This window comes from Ramularia collo-cygni (assembly GCF_900074925.1).
Source record: "Ramularia collo-cygni strain URUG2 genome assembly, contig: RCC_scaffold29, whole genome shotgun sequence".
Classification (NCBI taxonomy): domain Eukaryota; kingdom Fungi; phylum Ascomycota; class Dothideomycetes; order Mycosphaerellales; family Mycosphaerellaceae; genus Ramularia; species Ramularia collo-cygni.
The window spans coordinates 139,247-161,229 of record NW_019716283.1 but is presented as its reverse complement, the minus strand read 5'-3'; the positions used below and the strand labels follow the sequence as shown (position 1 = coordinate 161,229).

Here is a 21,983-nt window from a genome sequence, read left to right as displayed (position 1 = left end):
AGCTCTGCACTCGAATATTTGCCGTCTGATGAGTAGATGGAGGATCCAAGCAACCTGGCTGGTGGGTGAACATATCTCCTTCCACGGTGGAAAAGTAAAAAGTGGGGCCGATTAGGTCAGATCTGCCGCGACGCGAACCTGACACGCTCGACAACGAAGGAGACAGCAACTTCATCAACAACATCATCGCCTCGATCTGGCGGCAGTGGAATGGCGGACGACGCGCCGACGTTCCGCACGTTCGTCACAGCATTCACAGACTTCCTCACCGTCGCCATTCACACCATTCTGTACGAACGCGGCATCTATCCACAGACGTCCTTCCTGTCCGCAAGAAAGTACAACTTTGCCGTTCGCCAGAATCGCCATCCAAAAGTTTGCGAGTGGATCAACGACGCCATCAATTCGGTGGACACGGAGCTTTTGAAAGGGTCCGTCGACAGAATAGCCGTTGTCATCTACAGCAAGCAGAACAAACCGCTAGAGCGCTTTGTATTCGAGGTCTCCCGCTTCCCAGCAGTCGCGGCTTCGGATGTGGATGTCATCCTCGAGGCTGCAGATGGGTCGCTCCTGCCTATAGTGGATCTTGAGGAGCAGCTCAGAGCGACTATGAGCAAGCTCTCCAATTGCAGCTCGACCCTGGCTCCCCTACCCAAAGGCTGCACTTTTACAATTGCCATTGAACTGAAGGGGGAGGGCAACGCTCCACTCTCGCATCCTCAACCCTGGATGCCAGTGCAGCCTGGTCAAAGAGGACCCGGCCCGCGCCAAGCACACCTGACCACCCCAGTGAGAGCTGTGCACGCAGGCGAGATGATCTTTGAGACATGGATTGAAGAGTTTGGCGGAAAGCAGACTGAACAGAAAGACTCTGCCACGGGCACTGCGGGATGACTTTACTCAGTGGGGAACGTTCGATCTACGGACCAATTTAACCCGTGAATCACGACCGACGACCGAGCTGTCCTGCTACTGGCGTAAGCTTCATGCTCGTTCTCCTGATCTAAAACTGAACCCCTGTGCACAGCGCTCCGTCGACTGTCAAATTCGTTCCTGAGATGAAACTCGCTCTCTCGCTGGAAAGGAAGAGGACCGAGTCGGCGATCTCTTCAGCCTTGCCCATTCTTCCGAATGGATTTGCTGCCATCTGAGTCTTGAAGAACTCTGGCGCCTTCTTCTCAATGTCACCCCACACGCCATCCTCGATGTAAATGTTACCAGGCGAGACAGTGTTTGCTCTCACTCCCTTCGGGGCCAGAGTGCGAGCAAGCTGAGCAGTGTAGTGAATCAAGCCGGCTTTCATGGTGCCATATGGACCAGGAGCGGTAAAATCCACATCCCGACCGCTTACAGAGGAAATGGTAACAATGTTGCCTCTGCTCTTCTCAAGATGTGGGAGGGCGGTCTGAATTAGGTGGTAAGTGCCCATGAGATCAGTCTGGAAAGCTGCCTGCCAATTCTCGGTAGTGTCTTCCATGGAGAGGGAAGAGACGTTCGCAACGACGATGTCAATCCGACTGTTCTCCTTGGCAACAGAGGTTACCCATGCGGCCAGTTTGTCCTGAATAAGTCAGCTACATGCTGGTGCCGAAGCTCTGTCGGAACCATGCATTACCTTGTTTGTTACATCGACCACAACCCCAATTGCTCGTCCCTCGAATTCACCACTGGACAAATTCTCATTCGCTGCTTCGACATCTTTTGCGGTTCTGGAACAAAAGTGGACCGTGGCGCCCTCCTTCAGATACGCTCGCACAATAGCCCGGCCGATGCCTTTTGTTCCTCCTGGTTACCAATCAGCATTGGGTCATCAATGGATGAGTGCGTCACGAACCAGTAACAAGTACGACCTTCTTCTCAAGTGCTAGATGCATCTTTTCCGATCTGAATATTGTTTCGTTCGCTGTGCACTCCCTCGTTTCAAGACGATGGCAAAGTACTATCATGCGGAGAGGTAGAGTAAGCAAGATGTTAAAGCTGAGCTGATGACGTAGCGACATCGCTCGCTGGCCCGCCCAAGTCGATCTCCTACCCTTGGTCGCACCCACACGACAAACCCTGGCGACGAAGTGCATGTGCCTTGCGAGCATGATAATCATTCATCACTATGAATTCTGCCAGAGCGAGGTGTAGAACGAGGCATGTAGCGGCCTTAAATCACAACTAAACTCGATCTGCAGCACACACATGTTCAATTTCTCGCAGAGATCGAAGTGACAACTATTTACGCCCAGAGATGACCTCGAGGGTTTCTCGCTCCAGAGATCAGAATACCATGTTACATTCAAGGCGTTCTTATCAAGGCGCAAAGCTCCACTCCTCCAGCTCTGCGAAGCCTCCTTTCCTTCTCAACATTCGGTCTCAGACGTCTCGTCTCTGCAACTCAGACCATCGAAACAAACGGGGAGGCCATTCAAACTTGTCTGGATAAGTCGGTTCACCCTTCGGACGACAGCTGACATACACAAGGAGACTTTGCAACGACCGCCCCATTCAAATACTCATTGGCGAAGACGCCGTCTGCACCAAAAATCGCTCAGCCCTTCCTCGTCCAGGATTACTGCTCAAAAGGTCCTCTCTCAGTGAATGATTCTCGTCTCGACTTCTCTGGTGGGAGCGGCAGACCGGAACTCCTRGTTTGATGGCTGCATCTGAAGTTTGTGATCCGGGTGTGTAATCGGTCGACCTTACCATACTTCGCTTCTCCATCCTGCGCATCCGCGACAAACACAAAGGCGACGAAAAAGAACAAGCATATCGACCATTCTTTCTCCATCCGACAACCGCTTCGCGAAACTCCGCGCATGCCTCGAATGCCTTGCTCAAGAGGTCTACGACAGCCTTAAGATCGTCAACGCAACTTTTGAAGTCCCGGAACACGATCAGCCTTGAGCCTCTCAGACTTCTCCACAACAACGGCTTCCACAATTGTCGCTTTAGGTGTTCTGAGCAGGGCTCCAGGTAGTGGATCGTCCCAAGCTCCAATATGTTCAAACATCGACTCCCGATCTAGTTTACCTCTTAGGGATCATTTCAATGCTTCGTACATACGGCGTCATGCTGGGCGCTACCATTGCTCTAGCCTCATGATCTCAAAGCATGTATAGCACTTAAATTCCGCATCGGAGATAAATTTGTAGCAGCCATGATGAGTATCACGATAGAACAGGACATCGTCTGTTTTTTGAGCGTCTGAAAGCGCGACTGTCTGCGAGAGATGGTGCCCTGATGCTTTGGCAGAGTTCCAGGCGGTATAGAATACAGATTGAGACTGGAGGTGGCAGCAGCTCTCATAAATAGCTGGATCGACCACGGTCGGCTGATGAGAGTCTTCTCTGGTTTGGAAATCAGCTTACACACTGCCTCTTGGACGGACTAGATGGATACCCCACGAGCAGAATATTCTGCCGGTCTGAACTTTTAAAAGTAAGCCAACATATTTGTATTAGGAGGGCGTTGGCTGATACTCGGATCTGTTGAACTACAAAGGTCGAGAGGATTGATGATTCAATTCCCACGTGATTTTGCTTCGCGCTAACGCATTTTATTTGCATCCTGAAGATTGTCCAGCCTTTTGCTACGGCATGACACGCGTCATTACCTGCTCGTTCCCCAATTGATTGAGATACCACGGTAACACTATATGGTCCTGGTACCTGACGGAGACAGTACCAAACATCCCAACTCCCTCGCAAAGTCATCAGAGCGAACCTTGTGCAATGTCTTTTCGACTGGTACTTTCCCACAAAGGAAGTTCCCTCATCCGAGATTCACTTTTTTCATAATATCATCCAAACTGGTTATTAGCCACTCCGCAATCCAAAAACCTCCAACAAAGCAACCTATCATGTCTTTCACTACTGTTGGCGGCTCTACTGTCCAACATGCAGACTCCATGGCCCTCCAGAGGCTCAAAAATCGCATCGAAGACCTGCCACCGGAGCTCTATGCTAAGATCAAGTCGTTCGTCTTCACAGACGACACTTTTACGCTCGAGAAATCTACAACTTCACCTTTTGAGCCATGCGCTCACAGCCCGCGCTGTGCTGCCAAGATACACCGGGTCGTTCGGATCGATGAAAGTTGGAGGCCGCCACGCTGGATGCAAGTCGATCTAGCAGCATGCGACACCTATGCCGACCAGCTCTTCCACAATGGCACCACCTTCATCTTTCCGAGCATCACGGTGATGCAAAAGTGGATATCTTCCCGGGCCAACTGCGACATCATGCCTCTCCTGAGGCTGAAGATCTACTGTTTAATGCCAAATCTCACGCTTCCTCCGCTCTCTCGGACTCCCACGGGAACTGATGGCAATAATCATAATTCCCGGACTCGAAATCACCATTTCTATGTCGACAGAATAGAAGAAAACTTCGCCTCACAACTTCAAAACTTGCGCCAGCTCGTGGCGCGACATGAATGTCAAGATTGGCTGAACGAATTCCCGCAGACATTTAGACAGCTTCTACGACCAGACGAAGTTAGAAATCGGGCACTAGTGGGCCAGGTAAGATTTATCAAATTGGAGAAGGAGGTGAGTGCTCAAATCAATGTCTCGGCTTTACAGTGTTCTATTGACGCTGGTCCAGATTTTCGAAGCCGCATGTTGCGATATTTGAGGGTTAGGTCAACAATCGTGACCAAGAGACCAGGAATGAAAATTGATACAAAGGTGTCAAAGCGCGACGATTCGCATAGCGAGGTTGGCCATGCTTTCATCTCGTCCCTGAGATTGGTCAGTTCATGAGGCTGTGGGTTTTAATGTAAGCAAATATCGATACAAATGGTCATCTCAAGTTGCGAGCAACCTTATGACAACCATACTGGTTTTTCATATTTCCCGCTACATCTCTGACTTTTTCGTCTTCGCCGTCGAATTATTGACCTACTTTTTCAATAGCGTATTCTCGCAGTACTCAAATGTGCCGTTGTCTAGGGGCGCCTGGGAACCGCCAGCCTTGTTCTTATACACACATGCCGAATCGCGCAATCGTCGAGGACTATGACTTCACACCCCCAATCGAGCTCCAGACGCTCCTCCGTGCACTTACAGCCAATGACATTGGTCTAGTTGTTTCCAACATGGCTCTTGCCAGTGAACGAGAAGTATAGGGACATTGTTTGGGTCTGGCTAGGGGACGCAATGGACTTCATACGGGATTTATGTGTTGCTGGTTCTCCTTGGATCTGTCGTAGGTATCGTGCTTTACAGCAATGTTTAGAATGGTGGCGATCAAGGTGAAGACCGCAAGGAAGATTGTCCGGTATCTCATCATCTTCGGCTTCCGCACGAAAAGAGGAGCTAGGTCTCTAGGACCTTTTTCCATCGACTGCCCAGATCGCAAAGACGGCTATTGCAAATGGCGGACTTGAATCAACCACGCGCATTTGAGCCAGTACAATTTCGATGCTTTAAAGCTAAGTGCGGCCTCGACTGTGCTGCACCCGACATGCAGCGCATGGGACTTGTGGTGTCTGGCAAGTTGATGAGGTACTCGTGTGAAGCCATGGATTGGGTTCGAGGGCATGATGAGTTATGAGTTCATGAGTTATGATTTCATGAGTTATGAGTTATGAGTTCATGAGTTATGAGTTATGAGACAGTTTGACTGAAGACGGCGGAGAAAGACTCGAGGCGAGGTTGCTTTGCAGGGTGCGTGCCCGGAGTTGGAGGCAGGCCTGTCTTGAAYAGATCAGCGAGCTTAGGTGTGGCTCCAACCATTCCTTGGGCTGCACGATGAGACAAGTATTGACTGGCAGGCGTACATGTGCCACAGGCCTATTCGATATATGAGCCTTCCTTGCTAGGACAGTATGCACAGCATTCAAACAACGTGTATTCTTCTTCCGCTGTCTCTGTGCATTTTCGGGGGTTCTTCAGTGACAGAATATGGGTAACGAGCGTTGGGAATGTGCGAGTGCGAGGGACAGGAAACCTGAAGCTCGCCGGTCCTCATCGTAGTGTGATGTAGCAACAATGATAAGCAGTCTTGCGGAGATGCGGATGCCCCGTTGATCATGCCCGATTGGTCGTGTCGTCGATGTTCAAGGCAGTAGGGGCGGCAAGCTTCAACCTTCACCTCCACCGGCCCTTGGTGTTGACATGGAGATGGGATCCCCGACGTTGAAGGTGAAGTGAGAGGTGAGAGCCGGACCCTCGGGAGTCCCTGCACAACTCGGAAACGGGAAACTCCGATTATCCGATCGGTAAGCGCTGGGCTGGTGCTGGATCAAACTGGGATGTGTGGACGAGGGCGCGCACAAGAACCACCCGGCTGACAGTGCACAGCGTGGAACTTCTTCACCTTATTAAACCCCTTGTCAAAAGTGTACAAACACACGAGGAAGAAACGGTGTGAGTCGCGGATACCACCAGAGCATCTCCACCCCACTTCTGTTTTGCTGCGCGACCGCCACCCACCGCTCACCGCGCCGAGCGCAAAACCCCTCGAGCGGCGAGAAATAGGCAGCCATGCCTCTCTCAATCTTCCAGTTCCCAAAACCGCGCGTAAATTCACCCCGTCGGTCCACCAAACAACATGTTGACCGTACTGATGCCAATCCAGACACTCCTCCGCTTTGTTTCCCTCCGAACAGCCACCGAATTCATAACATTAACGCTGCTGATCAACAAAGTCACGGGCTTCTATGGCATTCTCGCGCTCTTCACCGGCTATGAGCTCAACCCGCTACAACTCTCCCACTACATCTACTCTCTGATTATCTTGGGTCTGGCAGCATGGCTGGGGCCCGCGATCCGAAGCCGACCGAGCGAGCCGCTGAAAGTCCTGGCGTTGGCGTGGCTGTACGTTCTGGACACCGTTATAAATGCCGCATACACTGCGCTGTTTGGGATGGGATGGTTTGTGCTTCTAGCGCAACATTTTGGTGAGGAGACTGGAGGTATTGGAAAGGTGCCCGGGGAGGGCATGATGGACGATACCGCAGGATTCACGAATCCGAATGTGAATGCCACGGCGGTGGAAGTCACCGTGAAACCGGCCCCGGGACTGCTTTCGGGACAAGAGGCGGTCGTGATCAGCCAGGTGGGGACAACGACGGGAATGGTACTGGAGAGCGACATGATGACGAGCATTGGTCTTCTGGCGCTGTTCAGCCTCATCAGAGTGTACTTCTGCTTGGTGGTGATGAGTTACGCAAGGGGCGTTTTGAGGCGATCCGTGGCCAATGCCTCGGCTGGGAGTGTGGGGTTCGAGAGCACTACGGATGCGACAATGGCTTCTAATCCATTCCAGACCGTGGAGGGCTGGAGAGGCAAGCTGGGGAGAGTAATGGTCAGGTTCCCGTCCAAACGTTACTGGCTGGGACGGGAGGAAATCATGCCTGGAGAGGAGTCCGGCATGTTAAGCGAATGGGAGAGAGCCACCAGTGGGAGGTTCCAAGGTGGGAGGAAGGCTTTGAGGGTAAAGGTGCCGAGCGGCAGTGCGGAACAAAAGGGCGTTGGCGAGAGGGAGAGGAGGGCGCGAAGTGGGACGGGGCCACCTCCGATGAGTGCTTCCAGTGCGAAGAGTGAGAGGAAGGGCTTGCCAGAGTAGTGGATGAGGACGATAAGGGTAATGACCTTTCCCGGCGACGAGACCGGAGAGGGTGGCATGATGGACGAAGGGGAAATTCTGTACAGCACGTTCACAGCACGAAGGATGGGATGTGGTTTTCGATTCCCATATATAGCTTTCACGACAATTTTCTCTTTGAACCTTGTTCACTTCACGAAGTCCTCCACGCAGACTTGCACCTCGATTACCAAAACAGCGCTACAGTAGTGGCAGGGATCGRATGAAGAGTTAAAGTATATCGTTTCTCACTATGCTCTCTCAGAAAGCTGGGCGAAGAATCTTTTGAACCATTGCGCCTTGTGCGCCACGCTACAATGTCCATGATTCCCTCACGTCTCAACCATAGGGACAATAGACAAAGAAGTCGTGAACTCTGTACAGCTTCTGTACAAGAGGATCGTCATGCTGCTTTCCTCCTCCAGGCATCCTCGTGCTTCACTTTCTTCCAGGCTAGATCAGCAGTTGCACCCACCCTCACTCTCCGGCTTCGTCTGGTTGACATTGACATCAATAGCTGCGCACGTCAAATGTCAGCATACATTCCCTCTTCCACTGAACACTCTTAGCAGACTCACTGTTCGCTTGGGCCTGCACGCCCTCACCCTCCAGTCCTGGCAGCGCCTGAGCAATCTTCTTGAACAACCCCTTGACATTATGTCCAACCTTTGCACTCGTCTCCACAAACATGCATCCCAGTCTTTTCGCTTCTTCCTCGCCCTGAACAGCCGTGACTTCCCTCTTCTCATTCAGATCCGTCTTATTGCCCACCAACACGATAATGACATCGTTCCCTCTCTCTCCCCGCACATCATCCACCCACTTCCGCGTCTGTGCGAAAGACTTCTGGCTCGTAACATCGTACACCACCACCGCAACGGAGGAATCGCGAATGTAGGAAGGAATGAGCGAGCGGAAACGTTCTTGGCCGGCTGTATCCCACAATTGAAGGCGAACTGTGCGGTCCTCAAGATACATGGTTTTGGAAAGGAAATCGATGCCAATGGTGGCTTGGTAGGTGCTGTCAAAGGAGTCGTACATGAAGCGCGTTATGAGGGAGGTTTTGCCGACACTTTGCTCTCCCAGGAACACCAGCTTGAATTTCCGGAGAGGATTCGTGTAACTCCCTACTGTTTGCGCCATTTTGAAGGTGATCCGGGGTGTGTCGTCCTGCGTATGGCCGAAGATGTAAAGGAGTGTTGATTATCGATCCTCCGGATGCGGCGAGACAGATTCGGGCAGGTGTAGACTGCCGGGCTTGGATGGACTTTGTCAGTATAGAGGCAGACACCGCAGTGGGGTAAATGATAGCGTCCCGAATATGTCTGAACGTGTTCGTATATTCTCGAGGATGAGATCTTAAAAGAATATGTATATAAACTGCAAGAACAGAACACGGAGGTGCAAGAGACCCGCACGTGCCGCACGTGCCAATCGGGCAATCTGGGACTTGGACCCTGCATCGCTTCGCTTCCCAAAAATTTAGAACTTGGGACTTCACTTCGAATTTCATCCCGCTCGCAATCGAAAATTACAGCAAAGATGTCGGCACCAGCAACGCACAAGCAACCCTCGAGGAAGGGCACCAAGGCCTGGAGGAAGAACATCGATCTCACTCAGGTCCAAACCGGTCTCGAAGATACCCGATCTGAGCTCGTCGCCGGTGGCATCATTGCCGAGAAGGATAGCGCCGACCTCTTTACCACTGATGTCGCTGGAGACGCCGAGGTAGCTCGTAAACAAGCCAGCGGAAAACTCCTCAAAGCAGATGAGATCCTTGCCCAGCGGAGCGCCATTCCAGGGATCCCGAAACGAAAGCGCAAAGATGAAGTGACAGTCTTCGAGGGCAGTGGACCGGGTGGGAAAAAACGCAAGAATGGAGAGTATGTTTCTTACAAGGATCTGCGAAGGCTAAAGATGATTGCGGATGGAGGTGCCGTGGGAATGCAGATGGAATATGAGAAGGCAGAGCACGATCCTTGGGGTGAGGTTGCTCCTGTCCAGGAAGAGAAGTTTTCGTTCCTTGAGCCGAAGAAGCCAAAGGTTGCGCCAAGATCTTTGGGTCTCGCACCGAACGCTATCACGAAGGATGGAAAGGCTGTGGCGAGTGTCAGGAAGCCCGACGCAGGAAAGAGCTACAACCCCAATGTCACCGACTGGACGGCACTGTATGAGCGGGAAGGCGCTGCCGCGGTTGAGAAGGAGAAAGAGAGGTTGAGACTCGAGGCGGAGATAGAGGCGAGAGAGGCAGCCGCTTTGGAGGAGGCGGCAAGGGTTGAGGAGGCCGAGAAGGAAGCATTTGCCACAGACTACGAAAGTGCATGGGAAAGTGAGTGGGATGGCATCCAAAGCGGAGGAGAGGAAAGGGTGGTGCACACAAAGAAGATGCAAAAGCGAAAGACGCCTGCGGAGAGGAATAAGATCAAGGCGAGGAAGGAGCGAGAGCAGAAGGAGAAGTGGGAGAAGAAGCAGAAGATCAGGGCAGAGGAAGAAAAGCACATCAAGAAGATTGCGAGGGAACTAGCGGCGAAGGACAAGGCCACGAGACCCGGAACTCTTGTCAGGACGGAAGGTGGCGAATTGGATTCGTCTTCTGACGATGGCACGGAGGCCGCCATCGTGAAGCGTCGTTTCGGGAAGGTTGCTATGCCAGAGGCACCGCTTGAGGTTACTCTTCCAGAAGACCTTGAGGATACTCTACGTAGGCTGAAGCCTGAGGGTAACCTTCTGACGGACCGGTACAGAAATCTGCTTCTCAATGGCAAGGTTGAGATCAGGAAACCTGTCGGACAGAGAAAGCAAAAGCAGACATACAGGACAGAAAAGTGGAGCTACAAGGATTGGGAGTTGAAGTAGGATCTTCTCTGGTAATTTCGAGCGCAGCTTTAATGTCCACAAAAGACTCGTCGTCAATAATTGCAGGACTTTCATTGCATCCCGATACTGGTCTACTAGTTGTGAAAAGGGAGCATCATTTCTCAACCGGAAAGATCATAACCACATGGTCCTCTCACTGATGCCACTGCGGATTCAGCTATCCTTCCCATGTGCTCTGCTGATCAAGAATGCGAGTTAGCATTTCTCAGCCTATCCATGTGTGTTTATGCTGGTAGCACTTGAATTGCGGAGCGCAACGCTTGCTCTCTATCAGCCTCTCTCAACACCTCCGTCTACCTGCTGTTTACAATTTTCAGAAAGGATTTCCACCAGTCCAACGACAAGCGTCGTGCTCTTTGTCTGTCATTGAATGTTAGGCCTACTCCTGGTTGCTGGAAGGACCTAGCGTACATTTCCTATGGCCACGAAAGGTTCATTCCGCGACGGCAGCATGCTTGCCAAGTGCAAGCGCATAGTATCATTGTAAAACAAGGAACGGCCTGATCCTGCAGTAGTGCGTGTGGGACTTGTGATTGACGGAGTTCTGGACTGGTAACTCTCTCGGTTTGGATTAGATTCTCCCTCTGAAAGGAAAAGATGGAATGAGGAAAAGTGGTTTTACGACGTGACGGAACCCATGATTTGAGGCCCCGGATGACCAGATGCTTAAGCTTGAGCGAGAGCCGACTCTACATGTGTTCGTTCGATCCATCCACATGCCAGCGATCAGCTAGCAGTGAGAAATTGTCTTCTCTGGCCAATCGACCTTCTTCCCATGTCGGCAGGATTCCTCACATGGCCGCCGAAGAACGAAGACCCCATCCCGCAGCGAAATGGGGTGAACAGAATGGACGGTGAAGGAACGCGTAGTCAAGCGGTGTACATGTGGCCGCCCGTTTCCGTGCTTCATCATCTCTTCTTGACGCTCGACTTGCTCCACGGCTCTGTCTACTGCACAGCCGCTCTATGCGAGATTCAATATCCGGTGAACTAAAAGCTTGCCTGGGCCATAGTAGACAGCTACTGATCTGTTGGGCAGGTTCTTGGGGCGATCTCGGGAGGTACGGCGGATCAGTGGTGTCGCCGTTTAGGTGGCTCCCTTGCAACGCTCAAGACTTGTTTGTCTATATTGCGGCCCATAAAAGTAGGCTGAATCGCGGAATGCAAGACGCATACACGTACCGTCCTTGGCGGCAAGAGAGACTCTACTGCAGCGCATCGCGGCACCTGTTCCGACGAGGGACGATAGATGCCTCAAGCGCCGAAACTCCATTACATCAGACATCGGAGCCGTAATGATGCCTGAGCCATTGGGCATGAGTCAATCGATGACATTCTCCCCAAGTCAGGCCTATTYCTCCCTCTCCAGAAACGACGGATCCAGCTCCACTTTCTTCTCGAACTTCGTCCACCAGTCTTGGAAGGCTTTCAACGGAACAGTATCGCTTCCAAAAGATGCCAGAAAGTTGAACGCATTTCCGATGATCCTCTGGGCCAGCACTTTCGTCGTAGCTTYGCCGGCCGGAGAGGAAGTAAGCCTGACCATGGCATTGGAAGTCTGCTGTTCGTGAGATGTCTGCCCTCCAGATTGTAGCGTGGCAAGTTGTGATGCAACTTGCGCCTCGGGCTCGATCGAAATTCCAACCACAATGTCGCCGGTCACAGCTCCGTTGACATTAGCCGAAGCATCGTCGATCATGACATCGCCGCTCACTCCACCGGCTTTCAGTCCGCTGACCTTGAAAATGGCGCTTTCCTTTCCGGGTCCAATGCCACCAAGCAGCTTGAATTCTTGTGAGGGCGGAATCTGTATAAATACTGTTGCGGCGGTTCCAGGAGGTAGTTGGGTTCCAGGTAGCATGAAGACTACAATGTGACTGAATGCTGGTGCTGGCGGTATCCTGAACGCGTATTGGGCTTCGGTTATGGCTTGCGGTGCCGCGTACACGGGACGTCCTGATATAATGAGGCCAAACATTGTGCTGATTGTGGAGAGAAAGCAATCTTTTGCGGGAAGTTCTCAATCGTGTCTCATCGTAGTGTAGACTTTGTAATATAATGAAAGTCTCGAAGACGGTTGGGCATTGGATCGAAGAGTCGAGACGTCTGGAGAAAGTTCTCGCGGCAAACCCACCCGCTGTTTAGCCCCACTTTCCGCTTCGGGAAGCAAGGGTCCCATTCCGTCTCACTGCCCGCAGCAAACATCACCTTGCAGCTTGGCTTACTTGGCTTGCCGTTCTGCCTTGCTATCTACCTTAGACTCCCCAACTCGTTTCCGTTTTTGGAGACTACAAAGCATGGCGTTCAATTTGAAAGGACTTAGCGATTTGCTGCCTAGCTGGCCTGCTCAGAGCTCAGACGAAGAAGACTCCCGGCCTCAGACTGGTGATAGTGCTGACCCAGACACTCTGGAGCACACCGAATCAATCACATTGGCTATTGCAGACCCGCAGCCCATCTCATCTGGTCCTAAGAGCTATCTCGATCTCATCAAGGAATGCGACAACTTTCCCTACTACCAAACAGACCCGAAACTTTTCTTCGCCCACATCAACACCTACTACGCACTCTACGTCAAAGACTACCCCGAGACAGAATTGGGATACATATTGCCATCAGTGGCAGAGGTCTTTCGGGGTCTTCCCGACTGGAAGATCAATGATGAAGACCGCAGCCTGATACTCGTGACAGGGTCAACGGAGGAGGAGAGGAGTAAGGTGGTGGAAGCTACAATACGAGCGATGCACGCGACAAACCATTTCAAAGTTCTTGCCAAGTGGAGAGATGAGCTGTACCCCGTGTATGGACCCAAGGGAGAGCTGCTTTTCAGCTTAGAGAGAGCAGCCAGTGCTCTGTTTGGTATCGTCACCTATGGCATTCACATGACAGCATACGTCAAGAGCAAAACAGACGACGGAAAGGATCAGATGAAAATATGGGTACCCAAGCGTGCGGTCACCAAGCAGACATATGGTGGAATGCTCGACAACACAGTTGCCGGAGGTATTGCGACTGGCGAGAAACCATTTGAAAGCTTGGTACGCGAGTCGGCGGAGGAGGCCAGTCTGCCAGAGGACGTTGTCCGAGATGGCGCCAAGGCGGTGGGATCGGTGACCTACTTCTACATTCGGGACGAGCGCGCTGGCGGCGAGACCAAGTTATTGCAGCCTGAGGTCCAGTACGTGTACGATCTGGAGCTCTCCGAAGAGGTGGTGCCCAAGCCATCCGACGATGAAGTTGAGCGATTCGATCTCCGGACGATAGATGAGGTGAAGGATTCATTGAGGAACGGCGAGTTCAAGCCAAACTGCGCGCTTGTCATGATTGATTTCTTCGTGCGACACGGCCTGATAACGATGGAGACGGACGAGGGCTACATCGAAATGGTATCGAGGATGCATCGCCGGCTCGAGTTTCCAACGCTATGAGCGATGGTGGAGATTATCGCAGAATGGAAAGGCGTCCACGTCATCTGCCATGCTCTTGTTGCACTTTATGATACCCACGATGCGCCGCTAGTTGCGTCGACCCCATGCTTTCTAGTCCCAAACGCCTCGCTAATCGACTTTTCCAATGACCATTCGTCTCATTCGTCCCATTCGCAGTCGTCAAGACATGCAACCAAATATCGCAGCATGCATGCCTCAAGTCGTGGTTTTCAAAGCCGTACTGCTCTCATTTCTTCAGCAGCATGTAGACATTCTCAATCTTCAGCGGAGAAAGCTTTTTGTAGGGTCCATCCAGACTCAGTAGCAAACCACCAAACGAGACATAGACCTTGCTACACCGCCGTCAGCATGTTTCTCTCCGCCATAACCTTCGCACTTACATTCGATCACCATCCTCGGGATCCTCCACCTTGTACACCTTCCCGTAGCACACATAGTCCCACATGTCCGCCAACGTCGGCTCAGTGCTCTTCCCTCTCCACCCACCACCTTCGTCCTTAGTACCATCAAGGTTCAACGTCGACGCTAGMAGCATCTGGAAGCTCTCTCCATTGGCGATTGGGTAGAGCTCGCAGTTGATATCAAGGGTGATTTGTGTCGCGGAATCGTGGCTAGTTCCAAGAACTCTGTGCACGCGGTCGTAGGTCTGATCGAGAAGTGTGGTGACCTGGAAGGTCTCTTCGTACAATTGCGCGTCCGTCATGTTGGTAAACTCCGATCAAAAGACTGTGGTGGTGCTGTAAGAGAGATTGTCGCAAAGTCGAGGAATGCTTGTTGCTGTTGCTGCAAAAGCCAAACGGCTGATATTCGGCGGTTCCGACTCCGCAATTCACTTCGAAATTCGCACGCCGCCTGGACCCGCGTCATGAAACAGKCATGTACTACTTCTTCACATGCCAACGGGCACCTCGCAATCTCCTAATCGAGCTGACGTTTATTAAACACGGTTACTGACAGCACATGCCAATCCAACGATCGTGTCGAACACGCTCATGCAAACCCCGTCCAATATCACGAGTCGCTCAGATGTACAATGTACATGGAACTCGAGTCGTAATTCGCCGATGGCGCTAAGATCAGGGGAAACAGAGTGGCGCGCGTGATACTGCTGAACTAAATTGCAAGACCCGACGTGTCCAAATATGCGAATACGCAGCCTTCACAGTCTGAGGCACTTCCACGTACATGCTGCATGGGCACCTTGATGCACAAACTACTTTTTACAGAATGCGGGCAGCCAGCAGCCAATCGAATGTGATTGAACGGAATCACGACAGACTTCGCATAGCTGTGCCAGTTGGATGCCGGAGGCTGGTGTGCGACAGTTGGAAACTCCAGGGACGAGATTTAGAAAGAAGTGCATTTAGCTGAGGAGTTTGATATGTTGTGCTGTTGTATTGTGCGGCAGACTATACAACAACCCTTTCAAGAAAGTTGCTTTGAACCTCGATGCTGAAATATATACACATTTTCAAACTTCGTAATCACATTGAACATCTCATCCTTTTCCATGTCATGATCTCCTCCCCTGGCAATCTGAGCGCTTCGAAAATTGCCTTTGTTGGAAACCCACTTAGGTCTGGGGCTCTGGGCATCCGAGGTTGCTGAAGTCGGTCATGGAAAGCTTGCTGGCAACGAAGCTGAGAGCCTCAACAGTTGGGGTGACAACACCGTTGAGGGTAGATGGAACACGCTCAGTGGCGAGCTGGTAGAGCAGGCAGGCACCGACCTTGGGGTCAACACCACCAGAGAGCTTACCATCCTGGATCGTCTTGCCGAAGTCGATGACATCAAAGGTGCCGTTGGCGGTGTTGCCACCGAATGGTACGGGGTGAAGACTGTACATCGCGAAAATCTCTCTACCGACATCCTTGATGGAGTAAGGCTTGACGCGGTTGGTCCAGTTGGCTAGAGTTGGCGTCAGCATATGTCGCGAGTAAGACAGACGGTAGGAATTATGAGATCTTACCTGGAATCTTCTCTTCACCGGTGAACTTCCACTTGCCGTCGCTACCCTTCACGGTTCCGAAGAACGAGGAGATAGTGGCGACGTCAGGGGTGTAGTCTGGGCCGGATGGCATGAGCGCATACAAGAAAGAAGCAGCGCCATAGAGCAGCAGGGAGAATGGGCCAAAGTAGAAGTTGGGGTTCTCTGCCTGAGACTGGTGGTAACGCTCTTCGCGGTACTTGGCCAAACCCTGCAGGTCATATAGGCCGCCAGTAGTTTCGGTCATCATGCCGAAAAGAGTGCCGTTGAAGCGGAAGTTGTCACCTCCGTGAGTGAAGTAGTCGTTACGAGTCAACGAACTGTCTGCTTCAAACTTGTCGTGGCCGTCAAGGCCTGGCTCAGTGCCAGTAAGCGCTGGGCTGAAGGATGTGCGGCTGGTGGCGTCACATCCAATAGAAAGCTTCTCAGTGACAATATCACCATCGGTGACGGTGAGACCAAGGATGCCCAGGAGGACAGCCAAGTCGTACCCAACGTTGTAGAGGTTCTGCTGGGCGTCTACGAGCTCATTGAAGGTCGTGATGCCATCATGAGCCAAGAACTGGTGGTTGGCTGCGACGTTCAGGCCGGGGCAAGGACCACGAATGTCCTTAGAGTAGTCGGGGGCCTTGAAGGCGTGGAGTGCATCCTTTGGTTCTGGTACAAGGAAACCTCCCCTTTCGTCTCCCTTCTTGCCGTCCTTGGCGTTATTGTACGCTGTGCGACTGTTAGCAATGCTTGCCTGTGATGAGCACGAAGATGTTCTTACGGAATTGAGCAGTGACGGGGTTTGCGGGCTGGTGGTTGGGGTTGAACGGGCAGTTCGCGGCGCTGCCGGCACCGGTGCCAGCCTGCTGTCTGCGGACGCGCTGACGCTCGCTTTGGATGAGGCGGCTGTCAACACCTTCCACGTCCATGACGAACGGGAAGGCGATGGCGCCTGAGAGAAGGAGGGAGGTGACTGCGRAAGACTTCATCGTGAACGAAATGCTACGCTGTGGTTTGGGTCGTGGGAAGGGCGGCCCGTCTCAACTTGACGGGCTTTACTTATACTTGTGCTGCTGTATAGCGTCTGCGCCACAGTACCGAGGAATCTGGGCAGCTCCGCAAAGTAGGGACAGTTCCACCACAACGTGAGTGCCCCTGCGACCGCATGTCCACCGTAAGTGACGGAGAAGAGCAAATACCGCAATTCTGATTGGCTTCTTGAGGCTCTGGGCGTACATTTCCATGCATAGAGTTTGCACTTGATGAAGAAGCGGGAGTTTGTTTGGCCAAGGTAGGAAATGACGGTTGGCCGCTGATTTGGGCTGCCTCGGCAGGAGTCAGACAGCGCCGAACAGGAAGATGATCTTCATTCAAGCATGAATTAAGCTCAACCAAAAGACGGGGAAACCACCAAGAGGTCGAAGCCTCGGTGATCGACGATGCCCGGGACTTGTTTGACTCTGACGGCGCTGACTGCTAGTGAGTTGGTCCCATGCAAATTTGAAATGTTGCTCGATCTGGGGTTTTTCGCGAGATCGATCATCTCGTGTCGTCCGTCGCGACTGTAGAAGAGACCACGGAAGTGTAGATGCTAGACAATCGCACACTCGCAGTATTCCCCGAGCGTGCTCAGTATTGTCGTGAGCGGAGATGAAGACTGACTTGCGCTGTTGTCGCAGAAACCATGTATTAAGTGCAGCACGTCGACTCGTTGGCAGGTGTGCAATTACAGAACCACCCGCAGAGCAAAGAGAGCAAAAATTAGGAAGCCGGCCGATGTCCTCATCTCGAAGATCACCAGGGCTGTTCCGGTCGTGATGGCATCTCTGGCGACGCCACATATCTTCGCGAGCGCCTGCCGCCTTGTCTCTTTAAACTTTCAAGGCTGCTGGATTCCACCGCTGACAAGCCTCGGTGGTTGCGTTCATGGCGTTTTAGGCGCAGGCCACAAGGCTTGCAGAGTGACCATAATAATGTCGTAGCCTGGCGTCAAGAAGCTCCAATCGTTGCTGAGATGATTACGATCATTCAACTCAGATCAAAGGCAGCAAACCACAGCGGGCCATTGTGGGGAACGATGTGAAGGATGTCGTTCTCGAAGGATTTGCACACGGCCTACTTTTCGATATGCCAATTTCTGTCCTGTATAACCGTGTGCGTGCGCACAATTATGCACATCGTGGGAGCCACATGCTCATTCACGTGTACGGTGTGACAAGTCAAGCCTACCGTTGCCTTTCTAGTAGGTATCCTTGCACGCGCGTTTCTGCTAGAGTGGATTACTCTATTTCGCACCTTCTGCTTCTGGAAATCGTACATGAATGAGCTGTTGTTGAATCGTTGATGGATCGCTGATGCCGTAGTGAGGTTTGACCACACAGCTCAGCGAATTCATGCGGACCCCGGTCGGATTCCCGCCGTCAACAGCGCTCGAAAACGCGGTAGAGACCTTTCAGATTTGCGACTTCAACGGTGCCCTTCAGTAAAGCTTTCGTGGCCACCAGCCTCGCTTTGAAGGCCGGAAACAAGACGTTCTCGACGGCATAATGAAGGTGTTTCCTTCGGACGGCAAGGTCCCCGTCTTCTGCATCGCCCCCCTGCGGTGGCGGTGGTAGCGCCTCGGGCGCATAGAAACTGGCGAGCTCTCTCAGAAAGCTCTGGAAGCAGGCCTGCTCATCCGTCCAGTCAACGTGTGGTCCTAGCCTCAGCAGGAAGTTGGGCAACTTGGCCAGCGAAGGCATGTAGCCTTTGATCAACAAGGGAATGCCTAGCAGCTCCCCCTCCGCCGAGATGTCAAGCGCGAAATACTCCTCAAGCATGCCTCTTCGCGACATGAGCTGGCCGCGTACCGCGAGCAAAGCGTCATCCCAGCCATTGAAAGCGACGCCATCAGGCTCAAGCGCCCTCGCCTGTTCAACCCCGAGTTGAAGTAGCTCATCAAGTACCAGAGGTGGATTGAACCGCATCATGCCGAAATTGGCAAAGTCTGTCAGACCAACTTGATAGAAGAACTCTGCAGAAACCATGCCGTAGTCGACGAGGAACAATCGAACCCCACMCTGAATCGCCGCGATGCGTTTGCTCTCGTCAGCAACGCCAACAAATGTGTGATTGGCGAAGGTGTCTGTCAACCCGTTATGCATGCTGTCTCTCACCGAGGCCCGAAGATCCTTGACGGTGGTCAGACGACATATGGTAGCCACCTGCTCTGAATACTCGTATTCGAGTCCGTCTTGATCTGTTTCGCGAGAGGGCGAAGAAGGACGCTGCGCTTTAGGCAGCATCGCCGTAATCTTTCTCTCCTYTGCATCCGTACGTACCATGTTATTTTCGTAGGGCTTTCGCGAGTTCGACTGGGAGTGGGAAGTAGTGAGACGAGGCACTCTCGGGGTCGTTGCCGGCGCGGACTCAGGCATGGTACTGGCCTTGGAAATTGCCGGAGTCTTCGCACCACTCAGGAGACTTTGAGTCATGAATGTTCTGCTCGTGTCGACTTTCCCAAGCTTCGAACGTATCTCGTCACACACAAGGTCCACGATCTCCTCCTCATTCAAGAAGTTTACTTCGCGCTTTGTCGGATGCACGTTGACATCAACACGGGCAGGATCGATCTCGAGACTGAGGTAGATGAATGGCTTGCCACCTTTGGGCAGGAAGGCGGCGTACGTCTGTTCGACGGCTTTCTTGATGACAGATGAATCCACGGAACGGTGGTTGATGAACAGCAACAGCATCGTACGCTTGCCATTGTAATTCGCGTTGCTGACGAGGCCCTCACACCTGAAGCCATACTGCTCGCTCGCCACTGAAAGGTCGATGAGATCGTTGGCAACTGCCGTGCTGTGGGTGAGACGAATGCGGTCTCGAACGCTTGCTGTGGCGGGAACTGCAATTCCTGCGCCCGACTCGCCGTGTTTCTTGCAGGAGAATGCAACGCCCTTACAATGGATAGCATACTTGCCAACGAGGTCGGCGATTTTGGCGTACTCCTCACTGGCTGAGCGGAATGCTCGTCTTCGGGTAGGTACGTTGTAGAACAAATCTTCAACGGCTATCTGTGTGCCCTGCCTACCAGCAGTTGGTCTTGGGTCGGCGGTCTGGCCAGGCTTCGCAGGCGTCAACTTGCCGCCTGCGTAGTGAGCTTTCCACGCGCAGCTGGAATCTGCCGTTTTGGTGGTCACGGCAAGATGGGCGATATGGCTGATACTGGCAAGAGCTTCTCCGCGAAACCCATAGGAGCTGATTGCCTGCAGATCCTCAAAGGCTTTGAGCTTCGATGTGGTGAATCGCTCACACAAGATGGCCAGATCATCTTTGCTGATACCGCAGCCGTTGTCAGTGATCTGAAGGAGTTTCAGTCCACCTTCTTTGACCAAGATTTCCAGGCTGGTGGAACCGGCATCCACAGCATTCTCGATCAATTCTTTCAAAGCATGGACCGGAGCGACGATTATCTCGCCAGCAGCAATCTTGTTCACGACATCTTGATGCAGTGCTCGGATTCGCCGTGGCGGCTGAATATCATCGGCTTTGCGCTTGGTCCCACGAGAGGGTAACGGTGATGACTCCAGATCGTCCATGTCGGCTTCACATGTTGACCTCGAAGACGGCTGGAACGAAATGAAATGCTTTCAGATTTGCACCTGCGTTGCGGTCCATCACGATTCACAGCACTGGGGAAGTCGCGACTCACGTCGCGTGAGAAAAGTGGGGCCGTTGCCTGCCCTTCCTTGCACTTCGAATCTTCACTTCTTCTCTCATTCGCTTCGATTATCAACTTTTCGGCGCCAGATGGCTTTTCGCAAGCGTAACGTCACAGTCGGAAGCAGTCTCGCAAGCGCATCGACGGTTATCGAATCAACGAGTGGAATTCCAACGTCTGGCGTGCGTCCGTCGCCGTTGACTTCACAGCCAGTCACCTCGACTGGAGCACCGTCACTGGATGGCCTGCTGGGCGGACATGCAGGCCTTGCACTCGGCTCGAGTTTGCTTGTAGAAGAAAGTGGTTCGACGGACTTCTCTGGAGCGTTGCTGCGATACTTTGCGGCGGAGGGCATTTGCCAAGGGCATAACGTGCACATTGTAGGCGCCGGCGAACAATGGGTCAGAGAATTACCAGGCGTATCAGACGACAAGGGCCGGGATAAGCATGCAAAGGTAGCCGAAGAAGAGAAGATGAAGATTGCATGGCGATACGAGAGGCTGGGCCAAGCCGGAGAAAGAGGTGCGTTGAGTATATTCGAAGTAGTAGATAGCGCAAGGATAGCGCACGAAAACCTGCTCTTCCACATTTCAGTCGTTTAGGAGCTGATGGTAAGTGCAGCACTCCCTGATCGTGGCTCGTCTACCACAGCACTTGGAGGCACTCAGGTCACACCGTTCTGCCACACGTTCGACCTCACCAAGCGTCTAGTTGCCCCACCAGATGCAAAGATCAGCTACATCGCCATATCGCCATCCGCAACTTTCGACAGCATACTTCAATCAATATCTCGGAGTCTTGATGCCTCGTCGCCAAACACAGTTCACAGATTGATCATGCCATCCATGCTCAGCCCAGCTCTGTACCCACCGACTGCAGGCCGGCCAGAGCACCTACTAGGCTTCTTCCGATCTCTACGCGCACTGCTACGGCAACACAGTGGCCGCCTGGTTGCGATGATCACTCTGCCGCTCGAACTGTATCCGCGCAATACGGCATTGGTGCGCTGGGCAGAGAGCTTGAGTGACGGCGTCTTCGAGCTCACTCCTTTCCCACATCTCATGGACGCATCGAATGCTTTGGCCGAAAGTGGTGGTGCCAGAAGCGGTGACGAGCAGCCGCAAGGTATGGTCAAGATCCACAAGCTCCCCATCAACACTGAACGCGGTGAGGGTGGTGCAGGGGCTGGAAATAGCCTGGGCGAAGATCTTGCATTTACAGTCAGCCGCAGAAAGTTTGTGATCAAGCCATTCTCTCTGCCACCACTGGAGGGCGATCAAGAAGCACAACAGGAAGCGGGTAAACTTACTGCCAAGGACATTGAGTTTTGAAGGCTACTCATCCTGATCGTCGCCATGCAGACGCTTATCTAGCATGTTCTCCATCTCGATGTGCTCCAGATT

At 52.5% G+C, this 21,983-nt stretch overlaps 12 protein-coding genes; 6 read left to right on the top strand and 6 right to left on the bottom strand.

Moving 5' to 3' along the window:
- Positions 1 to 210: 210 nt before the first annotated feature.
- RCC_11341 (related to MUS-26 protein MUS-26, involved in DNA repair) lies at positions 211 to 894 on the top strand (the record flags this gene model as incomplete). The annotated part of the gene is made up of 1 exon (XM_023776562.1): positions 211 to 894. One exon carries the CDS (start codon positions 211 to 213, stop codon positions 892 to 894), a length of 684 nt encoding a protein of 227 aa, XP_023632330.1.
- Positions 895 to 1,003: 109 nt separating this feature from the next.
- RCC_11340 (related to SPS19-peroxisomal 2,4-dienoyl-CoA reductase) lies at positions 1,004 to 1,874 on the bottom strand (the record flags this gene model as incomplete). XM_023776561.1 has 3 exons in its annotated part: positions 1,004 to 1,561; positions 1,616 to 1,785; positions 1,835 to 1,874. The coding sequence occupies 3 exons, from the start codon at positions 1,872 to 1,874 to the stop codon at positions 1,004 to 1,006; spliced, it is 768 nt and encodes a 255-aa protein (XP_023632329.1).
- Positions 1,875 to 3,847: 1,973 nt separating this feature from the next.
- On the top strand, positions 3,848 to 4,622 carry RCC_11339 (uncharacterized protein; the record flags this gene model as incomplete). XM_023776560.1 has 2 exons in its annotated part: positions 3,848 to 4,537; positions 4,593 to 4,622. 2 exons carry the CDS (start codon positions 3,848 to 3,850, stop codon positions 4,620 to 4,622), a joined length of 720 nt encoding a protein of 239 aa, XP_023632328.1.
- Positions 4,623 to 6,475: 1,853 nt separating this feature from the next.
- On the top strand, positions 6,476 to 7,559 carry RCC_11338 (uncharacterized protein; the record flags this gene model as incomplete). XM_023776559.1 has 2 exons in its annotated part: positions 6,476 to 6,511; positions 6,570 to 7,559. The coding sequence occupies 2 exons, from the start codon at positions 6,476 to 6,478 to the stop codon at positions 7,557 to 7,559; spliced, it is 1,026 nt and encodes a 341-aa protein (XP_023632327.1).
- Positions 7,560 to 8,035: 476 nt separating this feature from the next.
- RCC_11337 (probable GTPase Rab6/YPT6/Ryh1, small G protein superfamily) lies at positions 8,036 to 8,720 on the bottom strand (the record flags this gene model as incomplete). XM_023776558.1 has 2 exons in its annotated part: positions 8,036 to 8,094; positions 8,156 to 8,720. 2 exons carry the CDS (start codon positions 8,718 to 8,720, stop codon positions 8,036 to 8,038), a joined length of 624 nt encoding a protein of 207 aa, XP_023632326.1.
- Positions 8,721 to 9,119: 399 nt separating this feature from the next.
- RCC_11336 (related to myosin heavy chain proteins) lies at positions 9,120 to 10,433 on the top strand (the record flags this gene model as incomplete). Its single annotated transcript, XM_023776557.1, has 1 exon — positions 9,120 to 10,433. One exon carries the CDS (start codon positions 9,120 to 9,122, stop codon positions 10,431 to 10,433), a length of 1,314 nt encoding a protein of 437 aa, XP_023632325.1.
- Positions 10,434 to 11,805: 1,372 nt separating this feature from the next.
- On the bottom strand, positions 11,806 to 12,432 carry RCC_11335 (related to DUF775 domain protein; the record flags this gene model as incomplete). The annotated part of the gene is made up of 1 exon (XM_023776556.1): positions 11,806 to 12,432. The coding sequence occupies one exon, from the start codon at positions 12,430 to 12,432 to the stop codon at positions 11,806 to 11,808; it is 627 nt and encodes a 208-aa protein (XP_023632324.1).
- A 319-nt stretch (positions 12,433 to 12,751) lies between these two features.
- RCC_11334 (related to thiamin pyrophosphokinase-related protein) lies at positions 12,752 to 13,882 on the top strand (the record flags this gene model as incomplete). The annotated part of the gene is made up of 1 exon (XM_023776555.1): positions 12,752 to 13,882. One exon carries the CDS (start codon positions 12,752 to 12,754, stop codon positions 13,880 to 13,882), a length of 1,131 nt encoding a protein of 376 aa, XP_023632323.1.
- Positions 13,883 to 14,129: 247 nt separating this feature from the next.
- On the bottom strand, positions 14,130 to 14,606 carry RCC_11333 (related to DNA-directed RNA polymerase chain RPB8; the record flags this gene model as incomplete). XM_023776554.1 has 2 exons in its annotated part: positions 14,130 to 14,235; positions 14,284 to 14,606. The coding sequence occupies 2 exons, from the start codon at positions 14,604 to 14,606 to the stop codon at positions 14,130 to 14,132; spliced, it is 429 nt and encodes a 142-aa protein (XP_023632322.1).
- Positions 14,607 to 15,476: 870 nt separating this feature from the next.
- Positions 15,477 to 16,867, bottom strand: RCC_11332 (uncharacterized protein; the record flags this gene model as incomplete). XM_023776553.1 has 3 exons in its annotated part: positions 15,477 to 15,811; positions 15,873 to 16,607; positions 16,660 to 16,867. The coding sequence occupies 3 exons, from the start codon at positions 16,865 to 16,867 to the stop codon at positions 15,477 to 15,479; spliced, it is 1,278 nt and encodes a 425-aa protein (XP_023632321.1).
- Positions 16,868 to 18,298: 1,431 nt separating this feature from the next.
- On the bottom strand, positions 18,299 to 20,458 carry RCC_11331 (related to DNA mismatch repair protein; the record flags this gene model as incomplete). The annotated part of the gene is made up of 1 exon (XM_023776552.1): positions 18,299 to 20,458. The coding sequence occupies one exon, from the start codon at positions 20,456 to 20,458 to the stop codon at positions 18,299 to 18,301; it is 2,160 nt and encodes a 719-aa protein (XP_023632320.1).
- Positions 20,459 to 20,669: 211 nt separating this feature from the next.
- RCC_11330 (related to RNA polymerase II elongator complex, subunit ELP4) lies at positions 20,670 to 21,911 on the top strand (the record flags this gene model as incomplete). XM_023776551.1 has 2 exons in its annotated part: positions 20,670 to 21,102; positions 21,202 to 21,911. 2 exons carry the CDS (start codon positions 20,670 to 20,672, stop codon positions 21,909 to 21,911), a joined length of 1,143 nt encoding a protein of 380 aa, XP_023632319.1.
- Positions 21,912 to 21,983: the final 72 nt, after the last annotated feature.